The 20243-nt window shown below is 44.0% G+C and overlaps 1 protein-coding gene across 1 annotated transcript in view; it reads right to left on the bottom strand.

The window, feature by feature from the left end:
• Positions 1-20243, bottom strand: part of STK32B (serine/threonine kinase 32B) — a 439121-nt gene that overhangs the window by 62709 nt on the left and 356169 nt on the right. Inside the window, exon 6 of the mRNA XM_032254176.1 lies at positions 10884-10973. Within this exon, the coding sequence (XP_032110067.1) occupies positions 10884-10973 (90 nt within the window). The remainder of the gene's footprint in view (positions 1-10883; positions 10974-20243) is intronic.

The following is a 20243-nucleotide window of genomic DNA, read 5'->3' on the forward strand; positions in this document are numbered from 1 at the left end:
AGAAAATTTTAATGTAAAGAATAAACTACCAAAGATTATTAAAATTTACTTATTCCTTGAAGAAATAAACAGAACAGTCCTATGTCTGTTATAGAAATTGATCCATAGTTAAACACGTTCCCTCAAAGAAAACTCCAGGCCCAAATATCTTCACTGCATACTTCTACAAAATATGTGTATAAATAACATCAATCTTGTCCATATTTTTTTAGAAAATAAAAGGGAGGAAACACTTCCCAACTATGTTGCCAGCATGACTCTAATACCAAAAAGCACACAAAGTTGTTACAGGACAATAAAACTACAGACAAAAATTCCTCAAGGACCTAGATGTAAATATTATGAACAAATATTAGTAAACTGATTCCAGAATTATATAAGAAGATAGTACATTATGACCAAACAGGGTTTCTTCTGGGAATGCAAGGCTGGTTCAACATTTCAAAGTCAGTCAGCAGTACTTCAACAGATTGTAGAAGAGAAACCACAGGATTATCTCAACAGATTTAGAAAAACTATGTGAAAAAATTCAACATGAATTTATTATTTTAAAACACTGCATAAATTGGAAATAGAAGAGAACTTCCTCACCTTATAAAGAACTACAAAAACCTTACAGCTGACATTATAATTTAAAACTTCTGCTTTTAAAAAAGACTCTTAAGCTGGTCTAAGTGCAGTGGTATTTACAACGAATTGATCACAACTGTTTAAAATTTCTCTGCTCCTTTTGCAGTCCCACTGCTTCACTTGAATAGTTAAACAAACAAAAATAAGTTTAAAAAAATTCTTTTAAGGTCATAGACAAGCCACTGACTCAGAGAAAATATTTTCAGAATATGTATCTGATGAAGGAATTCTATCCAGGATATATTTTAAAATTCTCAAAATGTAATAAAATAAAATAATCCAATAAATGTTTTTTTTTCTTTTGTTGAGCGAAGTCTTGCTCTGCCACCCAGGCTGGAGTGCAGGGGCGTGATCTTGGCTCACTGCAATCACCGCCTCTTGGGTTCAAGCGATTCTCCTGCTTCAGCCTCCTGAGTAACTGGGATTACAGGCGCATGCCACCACACCCAGCTAATTTTTTTGTATTTTTTAGTAGAGACAGTGTTTCTACATGTTGACCAGGAGTCGCAAACTCCTGGTCTCAAGTGATCTGCCTGCCTTAGCTTCCCTAAATGCTGGAATTACAGGCATGAGCTACCACACCCAGCCAAAGTAATCCAATAAATTAATGGCCAAATGATTTGAACATATATTCCACACAGAAAATATAGGGATGGCAAATAGGCCAGTGAAATGATGCTCAACACCATTAATCACCAAGGATTTGCAAACTGAAATTACGACTGACCTATTAGAATGCATAATGACCTCAACGACAAGACAATACTATATCCTGGTGAGGATGGGGAACAACTGGGTCTCTCATTCACTGCTTGTGAGAATGGAGAGTAGTCCAGCCATTCTAGAAACCAATTTGGCAGTTTCTTACCAAACGATCCAGCAATCCCACTTCTAGGTAATTATTCCAGAGAAGTGGAAACTTAAGCTGATATAAAACCTGTATGCAAATGTCTATAATGGCTTTATTCATAAATATGTAAAACTGTAAACAACTCAAGTGCCTCTTAACTGATGAACAGATGAACACGTGTATGTATATCCAGCAATAGGAAAGGACTACTGATACACACGACATGAGTAAATCTCAAATACATCATTCTCAGTGAAAAAGTCACATTCAAAAGGCTGTATACAATGATTTCATTTATATGACTTTCTGGAATAGGCACAATCATAGGGGTAGAAAATCAATTGCTCCTTGCCAGGGACTGGGAATGAGGAACTTTTGTGGGGGTGATGGAATTTGTCTTTGTCTTTATTGTGGTGTTTATCTATGACTGTGTATGTCTGAATTCGGAAGAGTATACACTAAAAGAGTACATTTTACTGCACGAAAATTATTCCTCAAAACTAAGCATCTTAAACTATATATTTATGAGTCTGATGATTTTAAAAGTGACTGTCTCCCTCACAAACAGCCAAACCAATGAGAGCAGGAATACTTTGTTTTATTCACACATGCATTTTCAGCCCATAGAACATTGCCTAGCACATAGAAGGTGCTCAGCAAATCTCTGTTGAATGAACAAATGAATGAATAAATTGTTCTCAGGAAAGATAATGTGTAGTGGAGCCTCACTGACCTAGGGCTGAATGCCAGCTTTGCCACTTTCTCTGGCAAGATCATATCTACAGGGAGAGCACAGCACTGGCATGGCGACCTCACTGTCATGGGATCCTTGGAGGGTCGCTTCACCAGCCGGAAACCTCTGTGGCCGGTGGCATCTTCACCTGAGTTTTGCTTGGGCCCAAATGGCTCATTCTGCTCACTTGGCCTGGCAGGCTGCCCTCGGCTTGTGCTACTGGTCTGGATGCCATGCCTACCAAGGGCAAGCCAGGCGCAGAGCAGGGAGGGTTGCATGAGTGAGACAGCATGGGGTCTGTTCGCTGCACACTGCTAGGCATGCAGGCTGTGGTGGGGTGAACAGCTGTAGGCAATGGCATGAGTGCTGGCTCCCTGCAAGGTTGTGGCTGGACCAGGCATACCACAAGTGGCTTCCACTGTGGGCACTGGGGGAACACAATGGTGCCCAGAAGTTTGGAGATGCCAGGAACAGCAGAGTCCCTAAGAGGGCATCACAGCCCTGGCTCAGGGAGCTTCTAAGTCTGGGCTCCCTGAAGGGCTATGGTGCTTCTCTCCTTCTTGTGCTCACAGCACGGTGAGCAGGGGGCATGTGTCAGCCCTGTTTGTGTTACAGCTCTTTCACTCCCACCATTCAGCAGGTCCTGAGTTCTTGTCCCGTGTCCAGGAAGAATAACGTACATGGACAACTGGAGAGTAAGCAAGGCAAAGAGGTGCTTTATTGAGCTACAGTACAGCTCGCAGGAGACCCACAGTGGGTAGCTCCTTTCCACAGGCAGATTGTGCAGACGTCTGTTCAGCTCTCAGCTGGGAGGAGACCTGTAATGGGTAGCTCCTCTCTGCAGGCAGGTTGGCCCAACGTCTGCCCCAGTCTGGCTCAGTTTTTTTTTTTTTTTTTTTTTTTTTTTTTGAGACAGTTTCACTTATGTTGCTCAGACAGGAGTGCAATGGCATGATCTTGGCTCACTGCACTCTCTGCCTCCTGGGTTCAAGTGATTCACCTGCCTCAGCCTCCCGAGTAGCTGAAATTGCAGGCATGCACCACCACACCCAGATAATTTTTTGTATTTTTAGTAGAGATGGGGTTTCTCCATGTTGGTCAGGCTGGTCTCGAATGCCCGACCTCAGGTGATCCTTCTGCCTTGGTCTCCCAAAGTGCTGGGATTACAGGCGTGAGCCACCGGTACCCAGCCTCAGTTTGGGATTTTTATGGGCTTCGGAGGGAAGGAAGTACAGGCTGATTGGTCCATGGGTCGCCATGGGTGGGCCTGGAAAAAACACCGCAAGTTTTTACTCTGGTTCTTGGAACTGGCGGCCTGGCCCCCAGGCATCAGACCATCCCTGGCTTGAAAGTGGGCTTCATGGGGACCCCCTCCTGTCGCTGTTCATGGTACCCAGGCTGTTTGTGCTGATGGGCTCCTGCAGGTAAGCTCTGAGCCACCCTGAGCACCCCTTCAGCCTCCCTCTCATGCTTGTCAGTGCCCAATGTCTGGAGGGGTCAAGGCAGCAGGGGGCTGGCGTGTCAGTGCTTCCCTGAGCACATGCACACTTGGCTGGTATGTACTCAGGCTTGGCTACAAACCTGCTCTGAAGTTGGAGTGGGTACCAGGAGCGGGGAGAGTTCAGGCAGTGGGAACAGGTGCCTCTGAGCCTAAGGGGGAATGGGGTTTCCCTGAGAGCACAGGAATGCCCAGGTTTGCAGCCGCAGCTAAGCAGCTACAGCTGTACCCAGGAGAGCAGGGATCCCGCCTCTCCAACTCAGAAGGGGGCGGCGGGGCTTCCGCCTGTTCCTGGCTCCTGTTGGCTCTGTGGAGCACGGACCCCTGGCTGCACCTCCCCCACTGCAGAGGGGCCACTGCTGCCATCACCATCACCATCCCTGTGTGCTCACCGCAGTGTCCTGGGGGAAGGGAACTGACATTCGGTGAGAGCTGACAATGCAACAGCTCATCATCTCTCTAGGGCTAGCATCTGCTATCCCCTGGCCAACACAGCCACTGCAGTGAACTAGGATTTGGTTAGTCTGTTTCCGCACCTGGAGCAGGAGCTCCGTAAGGCAGGGGAATGTTGGATTTGGCTCCGTGTTCCCAGTGTCCAGCATATACCAAATAGTCATGAAATTATTAGCAATCAGAACAACAACATTAATATTGCCTCCTGGTTTCCAGCATTTACCTTTTGTCGGGCATTATGTTATACGCCTTCTATACTCACGTCGGTGAATCCTCACAAGCAACCTCCCAAGGCTGACTGCATAAATCATTAACCCCATTTCTCAGATGAGGATTCTGAGAGGTGCTCTGGTTCAGTGACCAACATTTCCTGAGTGTTTAGCATGGTAGGTGCTTTATGTGCACCACGTCTGGTAATGAGATTTACTCAGGTTCACTCAGCCACTAAGTGGAAGACACTCAACTGCCCCATGCTGAAGCCCACACTTCACCTGGACCCATCCCCCATGAGACCGACCCCTAATGCTTTCTTGTTACTCATTTGTTTCTCCAAGGTCACCACTCTTGAGGCCCTAATTCTCTGACTTGATCACAGTGGTCTCCAGCATTGAACCTTCCACTGGTTCCCTGGGCCCTTACCACGGCATTCATGACTCCTGTGGTCCGGCCTGTCTCCTCTCTCCCTCCCCCACTCCTCTTGTTCTGGAAGCTGTAAAACAATGGAGCTAACAAGTTCTCCCTTCACACAAGGCTGCTTTACTCCTCTGTGCCTTTGTGTGGGGCTGTTCCGTCTGCCTGAATGTCCTCTCAGTGTCGTTACCCAACAGAGCACATCCATAAAGTCTAATTCAGTTGTTCACCTTCTCCAGGAACCTATCTAAAACTTTCCAAAAAGATCTCATCTCCCTGTCTTCATGCCAGAAGCACCTCCTTCTAGTAGCCACACCATTGTCCTCCTTGACTGTGACCTGTGTACAACTATATTCACTTGATCTGTCTGAGGACGAGGAGAGCAGTATTCCCCTCTGCAGCCCCAGTGCCTAACTAAGCCCCGTGCCTCCTAAATACTCTGTAAATGTTTACTGAATGAATGCCCTGCTCTTCATTTCACCTCAAATTAATAAACTCTGAAGCCCCGGGTGGCTGCTGGAACATTTCTGACTTCTAATCTGGCACATTTTATAGAGATCTTTTTTTTTTCTCCAATTGCAAATTCCATCTGCTCTTTTAATTAATGAAAATTCAGTCCTATGCAAATTTTTCTTCCGGGATCATCTTTTGTGAGTTACCTCTGGGAGCTTACTCATCAGCCCATTTTCTGAATCTGTGTTGGGAACATTCTGGGAACTTGTTATTGGGCCTTTGAACTGAACAGCTCAAGTGAGTGAAATAAACAAACCTGTCACTTGGCATTAGGAATTTACAGCCCCAGGAGCTGCAGGATTTCACTTTATTGAGAGAGCTCCCCCTTAACCCCATCTTCCCCACTAAACTCCCACTGCCTGGTACTGTTACCCAACCACAGTGTCTCAAAATACAACCATTTGGAAAATCAGCTGTGCCCTCTAAAGCCCATAAAAATATCTTTTGCACATTTGGCCATTAAGTCAGGCCGGAAGCTTTTCTAATTGGAAGGACACCAGTACTTTCATATACAGCTGGGACAATGAACTTATAACTTGGCTGAGAAAGTTGTCGTTATGATCCAGGAGGTCAGTGTCTAAAAGGCAGGTTGGTGTAGCAGCAAAAGCATAGACCTGAGATCCAAACAGACTTGGCTTCAAATTCTGGCTCCTTCACTGACCAGCTCTGTGGCCCTGGGCAGGCTAATTAACCTCTCTGGACCTCAGGCTCCTCACACATAAAGTAAGACAGCTGTGGAAACCTCGTGTGAATCTTCTGAGGATGAAATGTGAAGACAAGCAGGTAGCAGGGTCCCAATCCAGGTCAGATTTCTTCTCCTTTTTGAAGGCAGGCCATGGAGGAGAGTGGCCAGCTGGGTCCACATGGCTCTGCTTTCCTAGAGGCCAAGAACCCAGACTGGGCTGCTTCAGACAGTGTGAGACAGGGAAGGAAGCCAGGAAGGAGGCCAGGAAACCCAAGTACAGCCTTTGAGGAGGCTCGGGTGAGTCTACTAGGCACGGTGCCATGTGCAGCAGAGACGTCAGGGCTGGCAGAAAACTGCCTTGAACTTGGCCAGGTGCGGTGGCTCACGCCTGTAGTTCCTGCTCTTTTGGAGGCTGCGGGAGGCAGATCACCTGAGGTCAGGAGTTCAAGACCAGCCTGGCCAATGTGGTAAAGCCTCATCTCTACTAAAAATACAAAAACTAGCTGGGCATGGTGGTGTGTGCCTGTAATCCCAGCCACTCGAGAGGCTGAGGCAGGAGAATCGCTTAAACCCTGGAGGTGGAGGCTGTAGTGAGCCGAGATCGTGCCACTGCACTCCAGCACGGGCGGCCAGAGCGAAACTCTGTCTTGAAAAACGAAATGAAACAAAACTGTCTTGAACTTCCCCGGTGGTCCAGGCTCTACACTCCTTGACATCCCCTTGCTTTTTGGAAACAGTGTGAAGGCAATCAGAACAAATCTGTAGGAATACAGTGCAGGCTTCTAATGGGAGCTGCTGCCCTTACCTGGCATCTCTGTTCTTGGCCCTTCCTGGTGGGATGTCCTTCTCACCCTCCACCTGCCCCTTCCAGCACAGCATTGTTGAACCTTGGAATCGGTCCTCTGCCTTCCTGCATCCTCCCTGGGGGATCTCATCCACTTGCTTGGCTATGCTGCATCTCAGTGCTGGCAGGTTCTCCATCCACATTACACCACTCCACAAACCTACTGCTCTTGCTGTGTCCCCTACAGAGTTAACACCACTCTGTTGCACAATCCAGAGACCCGGGAAGTAGCCTTTGCCCCCATTCTCCATCCCATCAGTTGCTGAATACTCCCATTTAATCTCTCTTGAATCTCAAGGCAGTGACCTCATCGGTCAGACTTGCCCCAGCTCCAGATTCTTCCAGAAAGGGTTTTCAGAAAGGTTGTCAACAAAAAAAAGCCATGTTGGAGTAAGTGTTCAGGCTCCCATGAAGACTAAGACTACTTGTAAGCAGATGTATTCACTTATATGGATATCTGCTGGTATTTTTGCGAAAAAGGAGTTGCGGTCATGAGAAGCCAGGTTGAGATGTACTTCAGAGCTTGGGTTTTGGAGTCACATTGACCTGGGTCTGACTCTTGCCAATAATGTCAGTGTGGGAAAGTCACCCAACCTCCTTACCTCCATTTCCTTAACTCTAAAATGGAAAGAAATACTTGTGTCTATCTCATGTTTGAGGGCATTAAAAGAAGTTACAGGTTATAGTTAATGAGCTTGTCTCCACATTAAATGAAATTATAGGTGGAAAGCACTTAGCTCAGTGCCTGATGTGTAGTAAATACTCAAAAGCAAGTTGCCTGTTACTTATACCATCGCAAGTATTTGTAGCCAAACTTTATTTAGTCAATTTATTTAATAAATGAAAGATTAATGACATGAGTAATGGATTCTAGGGAGATGATGGCATAGATTTTGAATCTCCACAGAGCAAATAGATGGCTAAAGCAAAAACGCATGGATGCATTTGCTGCAAAATTAAGTTGTCCCCAAAACCCTCAAAATACAAATGGGTAGGAGCAAAACACCAACAGCGACAAGACCTGCATGGTAGCGATTTCTACACAGAAAGAACCAAGCAGCATCCTATGGACCAGAAAACTGACAACTCCAAAACACTCAGCAGGGATTCACTGGGAAGCACAGCTGACCACTTTGAGAACAGCAGCTGAAGCTGGTAGGAGTTTGCCCAGTCTAGTATCAGGAGCATTCAAATGGCTGTTGATAAATTCTGGAGGAGGCGGAAGAGTCTGGGACATCAAAATTCTATAATCCACCAGCCACAGCTCCTTCCAGGAAAAAGCCCCAAGGAAAAACTGTGTGAAGTGAAGTGAAACCAAAATGCATCAGGACAGGTACCCTGCAGACAAAGGAAAGAGAAACTCCAGATACAAATGGGAGAGGAGAACAGAGCCAGGAAACCTTAATAACAAGCTGCCTTAGATTTTGGCACTTCGCAAACAACACAAGAGATAGGTCTGTTAAGTTAGGAAGGCTATCCTGAACCACACCATCTTCTACAAGTTCACAAAATCAAAGTTCACATAAATAAGCAATTTCTACCCCTCTGTCTTGCTGGAGGCCCCTTAGCTGGTTTTATTTTGATCTCAAGTTCAAAGGTGGAATTTATCCTTCCAGGGAAATAAATAGTCATTTCTTTTTAAATGTGTAAGAAAGTCAATAAGAAGGTTACAGTGGATCCCCAAAAACCTAGTGTTCATGAAGTTAGGCTGGACTTTAGACTTTGCCAAGGGCCCAGAGAGGTCTCTTCTTCCTCAGGCCATATGGAGCTCAAACCCTCGACCATGCCCAAACTAAGCCTCGTCCCCCCACCCCAATACTCACGTACAGCCCTAACTCCTCCGGGCTGTGTTAGGCACTGTGTATGAGGTCAGAGAAGAAAGATTTTTGGTTGTTTAATTCAATATACAGTGCCATATAAGGCACAACCTGACCGGAGTTAAGTGAGGCCAAACTGAAAACGGCATTTTCACTGCTAAATGACAGACAGCAGCAGAGTTCAGCCAAGATGGCGGACTCCTCATCCCAGTGGTTAGTCTTCTGAGGCAAAAGTTGCACCTCTGGTTTGGTACTGCTTATAAATGCTTCATCCAGTTATCAGATTCTACTCTTCCTAAGGTCTCCTTCTTCCATTTGAAAAAAGAAAATGAAAAGAAAACATGAATAGCTGTAACCCCTGGGAGAAAGATATGAAAAAATATGGGCTTTTAATCTTTGTGCACTTTTGTGCTGTACTGTTTACATTTTCTAGCCTTAAACACGTATTTCTTATATTATTTGTAATGGTAAATGGGGATTATCTAGGCATATAACTTGTGCATATGATATATTAATAAGAATCAACAATATTGAAACAAAAGAGGAACAGAAAAGTATGAAAGTCAAATTCCAAGTTATTGTAAGTAAGAAGAGAATGAAGAGCAGAATAACACCATTGGAATAAAAACACACAGAAAGATGTGCTGATAAAACAGACCGAAACCATTGCCTACTTTTCAAAAGAGTTAAAAGACACAGCGATGGGTTGTTTCATTAATGGCCCTCCAGTTAATCAGCCTTCTGACACCTGTACCCCATGCAGTTCCCTTCCATGTGGTTGGCTATGTGACTTGCCTTAACCAACTGAACATCAGGAAATGTGAAGCAGGCTGAGAGTTCTGATAAGCATGGGGGAAGTGGCTCTACCATCTTATCTTGAAACTATGTGAGGAAGCTCACTCTAGCCACTTTGATGATGAAAGACCACATAGAGAAAGAGAGATATATTCATCTCAGCTGTCCCAGCTGAACCCAGCTCCCAGCTGACCTACCAGCTGAATGCATCTTCACGAGTGAGCCCAGCCAATCCTGAAGAGAAACAACTTGGTCAACCAACAGAATTGTGAGAAATAACATTGCGATTGTCCTAAACCACTATGGTTTGACACAGTTTGTTACACAGTAATTGACAACAAATATAGACATTCAGAATTAACATGTAATAAAAGCATTAACAAAATAACATAAGACATAAAAAACAACATAAATTAGAATAAAAAACTCAGAAATCAGGTGAGAGAACTTAGGGAAAAAGAAATAAAGGGAAAATGATTTCAGAAATGAAGACTTCACTAGAAAACACACAAAACAAATACAATAGATAATACCTTGGGAGAAAGAGAAATATAACAATGGGAACTTTTTTTGTTTTTTGAGACAGAATCTCACTCTGTCGCCCAGGCTGGAGGGCGGTGGTATAATCTCAGCTGACTGCAACCTCTGCCTCCTGGGTTCAAGCAATTCTCCTGTCTCAGCCTCCCAAGTAGCTGGGACTACAGGCATCTGCCACCATGCCAGGCTAATTTTTGTATTTTTTTTTTAGTAGAGACAAGAGTTTCACCATATTAGTCAGGCTGGTCTTGAACTCCTGGCCTCAAGTGATCCGCCCGCCTCGGCCTCCCAAAGTGCTGGGATTACAGGCATGAACCACCACACCTGGCCAAGAACATTTTTAAAGAAAGGAAGCCAGAGGTAATAAAGATTTGAGGGACAGTGACAATTGTTGAGGATTGGCAAAGAGGATCCAGCATTCAGATAGGAGGCATCCATAACCAAGAAATCAAAAGCAAGAGAACAGAATGAATACCAAAAATGATAATTCCATAAAAAGTCCTTAAAAAAACTATTTAAAACTACATATTGAAAGAACACTGGGTGCCTAGGAATATAGATTCCGAATGACCACCACCAAGTTAAATTCTGGCAAATACTGAACATAAATGGAAAAGAAAATACTTGTTTCGTTTGCTACCCTCTCAAGCCTGAGCTCTGGCTCTCTGGCTGAGCAGGAGTTCTCTAGAAAACCAAGCAGGGAGAGGTTGCCAAGCAGAGACAGCTAGGAAAGGTCCAGAGCTTTGAGAGAGCATTTTATCTACTGGGAACTATGGAACCTCATGTGAGCATGGGGGAAGGGTGCATGGCGGGGGCAGTGGCAGATGAAACAAGAGAAGGATGCTGAGTCTTAGGCATTGAGCCTACTCACATGAAAAGAAGGGGCTGGAACACTCACCCATGTAGGGCTTGGTGCCAGCCATGGAGGAAGCCCTCTCTGCTCCTTTTACTACCGTTGCTATGTTGAAGTCTGTAATGTGAACATGTCCTGCAAATACAGAAACAGAAACTCAAGTTAGCATGGGCTGCAGGCAGCTGGGTATTTAAAGCTGTGTTTTGAGGCAAGGTGGATACAGGAAGAAAACATTAGAACTTCTATTTATAATGCTATTTTATCTGATACTTTAAACATGTTTATTTTGTGTGCATGTTTCAGAATGTGAATTCATTTGGTAACATAGGCATATTAGTTTTGCATAAATATATTGAGGGGCAGGATACATTTTTTATGGATTAAAAGTTTAGAGAGACTGATGTGGAGAATTAAAGCTCCTGGAAATAAACAAGACAGGTCAGCCCAGACTCTTTCTCCCAGGAAAGCTGTAGGTGGGCTGTGGCTGGGGCAGGGGTGGGTGGAGAGGATTCTCCCACTCAGAGGATACTGCTTGTTCTGCTGTTTGTCCACTGTGGTCATTGGAGACCTTAGTACTGTTCTTGGTGAATTTAGTAGGGAGAAGTCTAGGGGGTTGAGACCACCTCCCATCCAGGCTGAAGTGATGGCAGTGGATGGGGCATGGATAGGCTGGGTGCACCTACAAAGTAGGTGTTCAAAAAACAGGACAAGCAAAGAAGGAGGAGAGAAAGGAAATGAAGGAAACAAAGTGATGTGCAGGTAAAGGAGATAAATAAAAGAGAAGGAAGGAAGGGGATAGGGAGGAAGGAAACACCCAAATGGTCACTACTTGCTTTGTGGGGACTTTTGATCAGTACTTGCTTTTTGGGGAATTTGGTACATATAAGATTCCAGCTCAGAGATCCTTGGATAATAGTTACAACTGCACTTACATTTCTATTTTTCTGTCATCACATCATGTGAAAATGGCTGACTGCATTTTCACCAAATCTGAGAGTGGCATTTGGGATGTGGGACTTAAATGCATAGATGGGTGGCATATGCGAAATTGACTTGGAGGGAAGTGGAAGGCATCACCAAGAGATGGGAAAACACATTCTGGAGCAGGTACATTGAGGCATGCTGAGAAGCCCACGGGACTGCATATGGGAGAGGCATGCTTGATGTGATCAGCTACAGTGGACAGAAAAAGCACCAGCAGTTTAACATACAACGCTCTAATCTCAGACTCAACTGCCAGCACTGATGTGTGAGCAAGCTGCTCAGCCACCAATCTGTTCAGTGGTCCTAGGTGAGATGCAGCAGCAAGGTATTTATTCTGTGAGGATTTGTAATACTCTTCAGGTACTTGTGGATGAAGCTTAAGTCACCCAGCCAGGTCTTTGCTGGGATGCACAGTATTCCTACCTAAGTAACATTCCTAGAACATCCCCAGGCTGCTTTGGCCTCTGGGGCTTCCTCAGGTCCCTTCCCTGTGGCTGCAGTGAGTATCTCTCCATTCGACCATCCATGGTCCTGCCTGAAAAGAGGCAGTGTGTAATAGTAGTTGGGTGCACAGACTCTGGGTCAGACTGCCTTGGTTTAGGCCTCAGCTTTGTTGGGGGTAGCTGTACAACCTTGGGCAAATAACTTAATCTAGCTGGGCTTCAGTTTCTCCATCTATAAAATGGGGATGATGATAATAAATCTCCATCTCAGAGGGCTGTTGCAGAAGTCAGGGAGTTAATACACATAAAACAGTTAGAGTGATGCTGACATGTAGGAAGTAGAGAGGCTTCTCTTAAGTGTTTGCTCTTAGCATTATTATCCTGCCAAGGAGTAGCTCCAAACCCACCTTCTCCAGCCAAGACCAACACATCCCCTGCACCCTCCTATTCCCTTATTTCTTCTTCTTCTTTTTTTTATTTTTATTTTTTGAGATGGAGTCTCACTGTGTCTCCCAGGCTGGAGTGCAGTGCTGCAATCTCAGCTCACTGCAATCGCCACCTCCTGGGTTCAAGTGATTCTCCTGCCTCAGCCTCTTGCATAGCTGTGATTACAGGTGCACGCCACCACGCCTGACTTATTTTTCTATTTTTATTAGAGACAGAGTTTTCACCATGTTGGTCAGGCTGGTCTCAAACTCCTGACCTCGTGATCTGCCTACCTCAGCTTCCCAAAGTGCTGGGATTACAGGTGTGAGCCACTGTTCCTGGTCTATTCCTTTATTTCTAATACCAACAAGAAAGCAAACTCACACTGCTGTTTTGCACTTTAAGGCATGTAAAAGTGAGTGTATATCATAGTCATTGCTGTACCCCACACCCACATAGTTCTAAACACAGTGGCACATGTTGCCATTGTAAGAGGACTATGGAGCCTTCAAATGTGGCTTTTGTTTAGTTTCCTTCCACCTTCCCCTTCTGTCAAAAGTTTAGTATTTTCATTATGAAAGTGATGCCAGCTCATTAAAATAAGCCAAAGAATATAGACATGTTTTTGAGTCACCACTTTAAGCCCCTCATTGTCTCTCCCGCCACAATGTAATCACACAATTCATGTCGCTCCTCCATGATTTCTCTTTGCTTCTGCAAATGTATATCCACATATGTGGGAGCTTTGGTTTGTTCCGGCAATAATGACATCATACTTCATGGGTCACTCTAAAAGTTACTTTTGAATAGAGCCATGAAGCATGGACAATTTTCAAGCTAGTATATGTTGGTCTACCTATGACATCCACAATCCTTTATCCTCCATTCTAAGTGCAATTTTTTCCGCAATTTACTTGGTGATAAGATTTGACCTGAAGCAGTCATTTTTTATTTATTCCATTTGGAATGAATATTCATGTTTTGCTGTAGAAATGTTAATGTATTTGATTACATGGTGTTCCTCCAAGCTCCTATTGGGTATTACATAGTATAAAATGTATTATTTAAAATATTATTACATATTATGTGTTAAACACATTATTTTATGTTATTACAATACATATTATTTAATATAAATGAATTTTTAAATCTGAAGAAAATTCTGAGTTATGAAAACATATCTGCCCCAAGGATTTCGGATAAGAAGCTGTGGACCTATGGTTACACAGTATTCTATAGTATGTTTGTATCACACAATGTATCATTTATTCAGCAATTCCCTATTATGAGTACTCAGGTTGTTTCCACTTTTGCTTGCTTAATTGTTTCTCTTGTTATTGCAGAATATGTGACAAGAATTACTGAATACATCTTTACATATTAGTGCTTTTATTTTGACTGAATAAATCCCCAGAAGTGGGATTGCTGGGTCCAGGGTTATGCATATTATGTTCCAAAAAGTTATAATTTATGGCACTATAAACAGAATATGAGGATGTGTATTTTTCTGCACATTGCCAGCACTAGTTGTTATCAGTGATTTTATGTCCTGCAAATTACATGGTGAGAAATGTTATCTCACCACAGAGGAGACTCTCTGTTTCCCATGTGATCAGCCTCTTGGAACCTTGGTCAGTTTTCACTGGGAGCACCTTGTCTTTGAGATACATTTGCCCTTTTCTCTCCTATGTGCATTGCAAATATTTTCTCTTAGCCTACTGTTTGTGTTTTGACTTTGTTTACAGTGCCTCTTGCTATAAAGAAGTTTTAAAAATGCAAATAATGTTAATTTTATACTTTTAAGTGTTATTTCTCTTATAATTTTCCAATTTTCAGAAGCCGATTTTACCCCTAAGATTTTACATAGTCTCCTCTTATATTTTCTTACAATACTTACATAATTTACCTTTTATACTGAAGTCTTACAGCCATCTGGAGTATATTTTTGTGTATGGCATGAGATAGCATTCTGATTTCATTTCCTCCAAATGGATCTCCAGTGGTCTCAACAACATTAATTGAAAAACTCACCTTTTCCTAAAAACCTGCAGTATGCCCACTTTATATAAAGTTCCACATACATATGGGTCAGCACAGGGGTTCTCTCTTCTGTCCCACTGACCTGTTGCTTATTGCTGGGGCAGTACTTCATAGGTTTAATTGTAACAGATTTTAGGGTATTGTAACATTAGGGTGGGCTTACCCTCACTATTATTTCTTTTCAATGTTTCCTTAGTAACTCTCAGATGTTTACTGTTCTGAATGAACTGGAGACAAATTCTCTCCAGGGAAAAATATGTCAGGCCTTCTGGGCTGCAGTGAGGATGGCGGCTTTTACTCCACGTGAGAGGGTTTTGATATGATTGGACTCAATTTTGAATACTCTTTCAGCTGCTGTGACTGGATTACAGGGGCAAGGACTAAAGCAGGGAAACTGATGAAGAGGGGAAGAAAATGCAACCCCTGGCTCCTTTAAGCCACTGTTATTTAGGTTTAATAAGTGTTGCAGAATAAGTGTCATATCTCATCTTAATCCTTCAAGTGCTCCTGAGAGGAGGGTGTTACTGTTCTTGTCTTCACTGAAGAATAACCTGAGGTTCCAGTGACTAGTGTTGGGGCCAAGGTCTCAAGGCTGATATGTGCAGAAGCCAGAGTGGGGCTTTCCCCTCGTCCCACCCTCCTCCTATGGAGCTGGGTCGAACAGTCCTGATATCGCAACTTCCTGGCCGCCGGGATTGTTCTGGAACAGACGTGCTGTTTCCACCCAGGAATTCAGGTACAGTGGACAACAACCTGCATGACTGCAGCAGGATTCCACTTCTGCTTTCCCCTGGCTGTGCTAATTGATGAGCTGTGACTTCTCACTGGGCCTCCTCTAATGGGCGAGTGAAGATGTAGGAAAATGAAAATTAGTGCTCAACAAGATTTACTATGAGTTCCTTCTCAGGAGAATGAAAGTTTACTATAAAATTTGAAAATATGAACTGGCTTACTTTCCATAAACTGAAAACATCTAAAACTCAAAGAGAAGGAGACCAGGGTATTGTGTATGACCCATTAATACAAGTGCTAATGTAGTACTGATAATCAATAACCATGCTCCCGGGTCTGTTTAGGTATCCTGTCCTCCAGACATACATCTCTCCTTTCTTTGAACACATGAAAATTCATCTCATCTCCAAGCCTTTGACACTCCTTGGAATGTTCTTCCCTCTCAACTGCCTGGTAGACTTCCACTAATTCTTCAAAACTGACCCCAAGACTTACACTATTGACAGACTAGCTTTTGCTGCTCTGGTTTTTGCTCCCATACTTCCACTACCAGGAAATGTACTACCACAGAGAGTGGTACCACTGCATGTTAGTCAGTTGGGCTGCTACAATATAATGCCACCAACTGGGTAGGTTAAACAACAGACATTTCTTTCCCACAGTTCTGAAGGCCGGTAGTCTGAGATCAGGGTGCCAGCATGGTTGGATTCTTGGTGAGGGCTCCTGCTATGGTTTAAATGTATTTGTCAAAATTCATATGTTGAAACTTAATCACTGATGTGGTAAATTACAGCCATGCCTCAGTATTCACATAAGGAACTGGTTCCAGGACAACCCGGGAATACCATAATCTGTGGACAGTCAAGCCTATAAAGTGTCTTAGTACTTCATTTAACCTGTGTCCAACCTCCCACATACTTTAAATCATCTCTAGATTAAATATAATGCCTAATACAATGGAAAGGCTATGCAAGTAGCTATTTTTTCTTCTAAATATTGTTTGTATTTGTATTATTTTTTATTGTTGCATTGTTATTTTTTGAATGCTTGTTTTCTGACCAGTTTTTATCCATGGCTGGTTGAATTGAACCCATGGACACAGAGGGCAAAGTATATTAAGAGGTGGGACCCTTAGGAGCTGATTGGATTACTGACCTCATGAAAGAGGCCTCACACTGCATTCACTGTTTGATCTTCCATCTTCTGCCATGCGAGGACACAGCTTCAAGGTATCAACTTGGAAGCAAAGAGCACCCCTCACCAGACACTGGTCATGATCTTGGATTTCCCAGCCTCCAGAATTGTGAGAAATAAATTTCTATTATTTATAAACTACCCAGAAATGAAAGAGATCCTTGAACAGGCAAATCCTATCACTCTTTCTTCCTTCCTTATCGTGTATAGAGATATTATAACACTCATGGGAGTACTGACAACATCGCATGTGCCCATGACCTTGGATTTCTCAGCCTCCAGAACTCTGAGAAATAAATTTCTATTATTTTTAAACTACCGTGCAATGACAGAGACCTTTGAGCAGGCAAATTCTATTACCTTTCTTCATTCTTTATTGCTTATAGGGATATCATAATAGTCACAGGAGTATTGACAACATTCCATTTTAACTCTTGACATTTAAGACTGCAGCAACCTAATGGACAACCCCACAGGGTGTTTATCAAAGGAATTCGAGCCTAGTGGTAGCCTGGTGCAGCTGTGTGACTGGGACCTCCAAGGCCACAGCCTGGGAGAATAGGACATCTGCCTGTAGGGGCAGGCCTTGCTCCTTTTATGAACACATTTAAGGCTGCCATGCTTCCTTAGGAATTCCTGGGAGTGGGTGCAAAGACAGCTCCCTCTAGAGGAAGGAGGACTGAGAGTTAGGATGAAAGGGAATCTACAAGTGGTCATCTCCTTTCAAGTATTCTCTGGCTTGTTTCACTTTCATCATTCTTGAATTTGGAGTAAGTCTCCGGTGAATGTCTATTCCCATCTCAGCTGGTTTACAGGACCCAAATTATGCCTAAGCCAGAGGTCAAAGTGGTCATGCTTCAAAGAATCCCAAAAGAGATGAGAATCAGGACCATGGGCCCTGCAGCCCCCTCCCCTGGCAGGCTCTAGCCGTTTCCAGCAACCCTGGCTCTCTGCTAATAATAATCACACTTTGGAGCTGTGGGTGCTGATTATAACACCGGCTGCCACTGTTCAACACAGGATCAAACGTTCTGGACACCACACAGAACTATTCTTTTCTTCCCATTTATCTTCATGGAGATCATAGCAAACTTATCACAGGACGATGGCCAAAGGAAAAAAGGAACCCTATCAAATTCCATGGCACTAGCTTATCCAAGCTTCCTTTGGTTTACGACGGTAGGAAGACTGTTTTCAGCACGTGTCTTCACCTGATAAAGCATAAAACGAGCCTTTGATTTTTTTCCTGTTCCATTTAATTTGGCTTCCTTCTGTAGCCTGATCATGGGGTGGGAATTCAGGGCCTTAAAAAATCATCTGTCTGCTCCAGGCTGCCCCCTTGCACAGGTGAAGAATGCAAAACAACAACCAGTGACAAGAAATGCAACAATTCTGGGCTTTACTGAGCTCCTTTGCTGAGAGTTGGGAGGGACACTTCCATCCCCAGCTAATTCCAGTGCCCCCATGCCCTGTGATTCCATAAAGCCTGCCAGGCATGTGCCCCCAGTTTGAGCTGATGCTGCACAGAAAGCGCTCAGCCCAAGGCTTTTGAGCGAGCCCAGACATTTTTATTTTTTTTCCATCATTTATCTCTGTCCATGGTTCTTAATGTCAAGCCAGTAGCTTTTGATGTTCATTAGCACTGCAGAGTCAAGGCTCCCTGACTAATACACTTCCTTTCTACATCACTGTATTGGGCGTGTGATTTAATGAATCATAATAATCACAATTAGTAACATTCTGGAGAAGTTTTGCAACACTTTCCCTACTATGATCTCCTCCTTGCAATGACTCCAGGAGGTACCATGCTGGACACTAGATTCTGACACTTAGCATCCTCTCTGACTCCTTTCTTTGCTACCTCCTGTATCGAAGGGGAAAAACTCATTTTCAAACTCTCTTGCAGCAAGGGTTCTGGCCAGGATTTAGATTCTGCTGATGAGATGCACTCAGGTGAGATTTCGTGAAAGCCAAGCAGAGGGCATCTTTTTGGAGCAGAGCAATCTCAATAGATGGAGGAGTTCTCTGGGGCATGGCCTGTCTGAACACCATCTGGTCATCCCTTCCATGGTATAAACAACTGAAAAAGTGACTGTCTCGCCCAAGCTCCTGGAGCCAAAATTCAAGCCCCAGGTAGGTTTCACTATGAGGCCCATTGTCTTCCTACTTCATTAAGCCATTCTCTTTTTAGGGCAATGATGCTCCAACAGGTAAAATGAACTAAGAATAGGCAGCTGCCCAGGGATGGTGGTGTCTCCATCTGGGTCATGGGATGGCAAGACCCCTGCTTCCCCCACTCTGCTCCTAACTCATTCCATCATACGTGGTTCTTCTCCAGACAGGTGTGCCTCATGAAGCCAGGGGATAGGCCACATGTTTCTCTAGACCAGTATCAAACACCATCCTGGGAACAGTGCATAATTAAGATTATTCTTACCAGGCCAAACTGGAATTGAATCCAGTGTTAGCAGGAATATAGGAGGGAAATCACTTTCTGTTTCCACCAGGAAGGTGCATGAGTTTGTTCTCACATTGCTACAAAGGGATACCTGAGACTAGGTAATTTATAAAGAAAAGAGTTTTAATTGGTGGCTCATGGTTCTACAGGCTGTGCAGCAAGCATAGTGGCATCTTCTTGGCTTCTGGAGAGGCCTCAGAAAATGGATAATCATGGCGGAAGTCAAAGGGGAGGCAGAAAAGTCATATGGATGGAGCAGGAGGAAGGGAAAGAGGTGCTACACACTTTTAAACAACCGGAACTCACAATAACTCACTCATTCATGAGATCACCCCCAGGGTCTCATCACCTCTCACCAGGCCCCACCTCCAACATTGGAGGTTACAATTTGACATGAGATTTGGGTGAGGACACAGAACCAAACTACATCAGCAGGATTTATCCTAAGTACGTTATTAGCTTATTTCCACTCCTTCAGTCCCAATCTTAGTCCATTTGGGCTGCTGTAACAGAATGTCATAGACTGATTAACAACAGACATGTGTTTCTCACAGTTCTGGAGGCTGGGAAGTCCAAGATCAAGGCCATGACAGATCTGGTGTCTGTGGAGGGCTTGCTTCCTTGTTGAGAGGTGGCAACTTCTTGCTGTATTCTCACATGGTGGAAGGGGTGAGGGAGCTTTCTGGGGTACATTTTATAAGGGCACTAATCCCATTCATGAAGGTTCCATCCACATGACCTGATTACCTCCCAAAGGCCTCTGATATGCTTTAGGTCTGTGTCCCCACCCAAATCTCATGTATAATTGTAATTATCAGTATTAGAAGAGGGACCTGCTGGGAGGTGATTGGGTCATGGGGTTGGATTTCCCCCGTGCGGTTTTTGTACTAGTGAGTTATTACAAGATCCAACTGTTTATAAAAGTGTGTAGCACTTCCCCTCACCCCTCAAACTCCTGCTAGCCATGTGAAGACCTGCTTCCTTCCCCTTCCTCTTCCACCATGCTTATAGGTTCTCTGAGGCCTGCCCAGCCATGACCCCTGTACAGCCTGTGGAACTTTGAGTCAATTAAACCTCTTCTTCATAAATTACCCAGTCTCAGGTAGTTCTTTGCATCAGTGTGGCAAC

The sequence above is a fragment of the Sapajus apella genome, unplaced genomic scaffold (genome assembly GCF_009761245.1).
Source record: "Sapajus apella isolate SASKATOON/1434 unplaced genomic scaffold, GSC_monkey_1.0 scaffold85, whole genome shotgun sequence".
Taxonomy (NCBI): Eukaryota; Metazoa; Chordata; class Mammalia; order Primates; family Cebidae; genus Sapajus; species Sapajus apella.